Below are 3,507 nucleotides of genomic sequence, written 5' to 3'. Positions count from 1 at the left end.
AAAATTCCTGCCTGGCCTGACCTACTTGCTGCACAATGGGATTTTCTGGGTGAAAAAAAAAAAGAGAGGAAAGGGGAGAAAAAATAAAGGGGAAATTGAAGAAAAAGAAATGGAAAATGTTCAGAATTGGGTTTTTCCTCAGCTTTTTTAACAGGAAAATTGTAGGGGGAGACGAAGGTGATTTCAGGATCCTCTGGTGGCAGCTGAAGGGAAATGTGCAGATGTTTCCTGCTCTTTTAAATCCATTTTTGAGGGGGATTGTGGTGGTAATTATCCCACCCTGGGATTCTGCCCTCATCCCATTCCTGCATTTGGGAGGGGAAAAAAGCAGCTCCAGGTGATTCCACCCTTCCTTAAAATCACCTTTTCCCTGCAAATATCCCCCCAAAAAAACCCAGCAAATTCCCAGGTTCTTTGCAAGAAATGAAACCGTTCCCATCCCTCCCTGCTGAGCGAGGCACAATAAATCCATTTAATACCCAAATTCCCTGCTCCCACTCGCACCCAGAGCTGAATTCTGCCTGGAAAATGCAGATTCAGAGCATCTATTTGAGGTTTTATTCCTCCACCCACGGGCCCTGCTGGAGCAATCTGCTCCCTCCTTGCTGTCAGTGCTGTTAATTATGGCTCAAGATGCTGCTTTGGACCTGGGGTTGCATTTCCAGGGTAAAAAAAAAAAAAAAATCTGTGTTTATTTGCATGGCTGAGGTGATTTTCCCCCTATTTTGGGGGGGGTGTTGTTTGGTGTGGAAATAATTTTTTGACAGATTTTAAAATTGTTCTTTATTTTCTATTAAAATTGGTGATTTGTGTGTGTGTGTGTGTGTATATGAATGGAATTTATTGTAAAAAATTGGAATTTTTATATAAAAATGGAATATTTCTATCTCTAATTGCAGATCTGCTGCTTCTCCACTCAAGAGAAATAGAACAAGGCACCAGAATGGGAGAATTCTTTAATCCTGATTAAATTAAATTAACTCCTACCTGTTTGCATTGTTAGCACAGCTTCTCCCAGCCTGAAGGAAAAGAGGGATGAACAAGGTGAAAGGGAAAATGGGAAAAAATATATTTATTATTTATTTTTCTAATGGGAATAAACATATTTTTAAAAAAGGATGCCTGGATGTGAAATTATGCCCAGAGGTCTCAGGTTATGAATGACCTTGAAGTGATTTTTTTTTAATATTTGAAGGATTCCTCACCTGAATCCTTCCCTAAATCCGGATTTTCTCCCAAAATCCCAGCTGCAGCACAAACCCCAGGGACTGGTACAATTCTTGCTCTTTAAAATCTGTTTTTCTTTAAATCTGTGGCATTTCAGAACTCTTGGATGTTTCCCAGCAGTTCCAGGGGCTGCGGGGGAAGAGAAGAACCCAAAATCTTGCTGTTCCCATGTGCAGAAAAACAGGAAAAACCAGGCCTAAAACGATTGGAATTAATATTTCAAAATTTAACCATTGGAAAAAAGTGAAATCCAGAGGAAAAAAAAAAACCAAACCATATTAACTCATCACCATGACAAAGGAGATCAGATTTGGGGTAAAAACTGGGTGATAAATTCCCTTTTCCTTCCCACTTTGGGGAAAGAACCAATTTTTAGGGAAATTCTTGATTTGGGAATAAAACTTCCAAATCTGGGCATGATCACGACTCAGCTGGAGCATTTTGGTGCTTTTATATCATAAAATGCAGCAAAAATACTCCCCAGGGGCTGCAAAAAAGTCGAATTTGGGGTCTGAGTGCCACCAAACATCCATATTTATCTGTAATTGTTCCATAAATTCAGCAGATGAGAAGGAAAATATTAATTAGACAGACCCTGCCCGTGGCACTAATCACCAGCAGTGACAGCTGAGCCAGCCAGGGGATAAAATACACCCAAAATTTGATTATCAGAATAAATAGCTGAAGAGCAGGAGAAAATTAAAAATTAAGGTGGGGGGGGGAAAAATCCATAATGCACCAGCATTTTGTGGTGGGGGAATGAAAATTTACCTCCTGCTGGATTTGGGATTCTGGTTTTATTTTTTTTCCCTCAGTTTGGGGATTGTTTTGCAGGTGAATGCTGAATTTTGGTGGCACAAGAGGAATAGAAAACGCTGAGAGGTCCCGAGTCAAAGCCTCCCTTGGGGTCAGGGGGTCCCAATATCCGGGGGCTTGTACCAGACTGAGGGAAATGGAAGAAAAATTAGAAAAAAAAACTAAAAATGATGAGGTTAAGGAGTGATTTTGAGGTTTCCTGCAATGTCCAGGCGCTCCTCACGGATCTGAATCCTGGATTTAGCCCAGGATTTATCCCAGAGTTTTGTCCCTAAATCCCTCTCTGTTCCCATTGGCCATCAGAAGACGAATTTTGGTGGAATTTCAGGTTTATTTCCCCCCTCTCTCTGTCTCCTTCAGGGCCAAAGGTCACAATTAACAATTTAGCAAATTAATTAAGTGATTCCAGCACTTTGGGACACGGGAGGTTTGAGATTCCTTGGGATTCCTTGGGATGAATTCCTTTGGATTCCTCGGGATGGATTCCTCAGGATTCCTCAGGGTGGATTCCTTGGGATTCCTTGGGATGGATTCTTTGGGATTCTTTGGGATGGATTCCTCTGGATTCCTGAGGATGGATTCTTTGGGATTCCTCGGGATTCCTCAAGATTCTTCAGGATGGATTCCATGAGATTCCTTGGGATGGATTCCTCGGGATTCCTTGGGATGGGTTCTGTGGGATTCCTCAGAATGGATCCCTCAGGATTTGTCAGGATTCCTCAGGATGGATTCCTCAGGATTCCTCAGGATGGATCCCTCAGGATGGATCCCTCAGGATGGATCCCTCAGGATTTGTCAGGATTCCTTGAGATTCTTTAGGATGGATTCCTCAGGACAGATTCCCTGAGATTCCTTGGGATGGATCCCTCAGGATTTGTCAGGATTCCTCGGGATGGATTCCTCAGGATTTGTCAGGATTCCTTAGGATGGATTCCTCAGGATTCTTCAGGATGGATTTCTCAGGATGGATTCCTCGGGATTCCTCCAAATGGATTCCTCGGGATGGATTCCCCTGGATGGACTTCCATGGATGGATTCCTTGGGATGGACTCCTCAGGATTCTTCAGGATGGATTCCTTGGGATTCCTCAGGATGGATTCCTTAGCTCCTCGGGATGGATTCCCCTGGATGGACTTCCATGGATGGATTCCTTGGGATGGACTCCTCAGGATTCTTCAGGATGGATTCCTTGGGATTCCTCAGGATGGATTCCTTAGCATGGATTCCTCAGGATTCTTCAGGATGGATTCCTTGGGATTCCTCAGGACGGATCTCTCGGGAGAAGCGCTCAGCACTGCTCGGCCTCCACAAACCCCTCCTTTTCCTGGCTGGCCGCCTCCACCTCGGCATACGAGCCATGGTTGCCGTGGTTCCGGAATTTCATGGCGGGGGGGGGGGGGGGGCGCGGCTGGGGACAGAAACAGGGGCGAGGTGAGCAGCTGGGACAGGGCCCTGAGCCCCAAT

The 3,507-nt window shown here is 44.3% G+C and overlaps 1 protein-coding gene across 1 annotated transcript in view; it reads right to left on the bottom strand.

Moving 5' to 3' along the window:
• Window positions 1–3,157: 3,157 nt before the first annotated feature.
• The window catches only part of PLXDC1 (plexin domain containing 1), a gene marked incomplete at its 5' end in the record, with an annotated part of 13,389 nt that continues 13,039 nt past the window's right edge, over window positions 3,158–3,507 (bottom strand). Inside the window, one exon of the mRNA XM_005431160.2 lies at window positions 3,158–3,451. Within this exon, the coding sequence (XP_005431217.1) occupies window positions 3,332–3,451 (120 nt within the window). The remainder of the gene's footprint in view (window positions 3,452–3,507) is intronic.

This window comes from Geospiza fortis, unplaced genomic scaffold, assembly GCF_000277835.1.
Source record: "Geospiza fortis unplaced genomic scaffold, GeoFor_1.0 scaffold2556, whole genome shotgun sequence".
In the NCBI taxonomy this organism is placed as follows: Eukaryota; Metazoa; Chordata; class Aves; order Passeriformes; family Thraupidae; genus Geospiza; species Geospiza fortis.
This window is presented reverse-complemented; position numbering and strand designations above follow the sequence as displayed.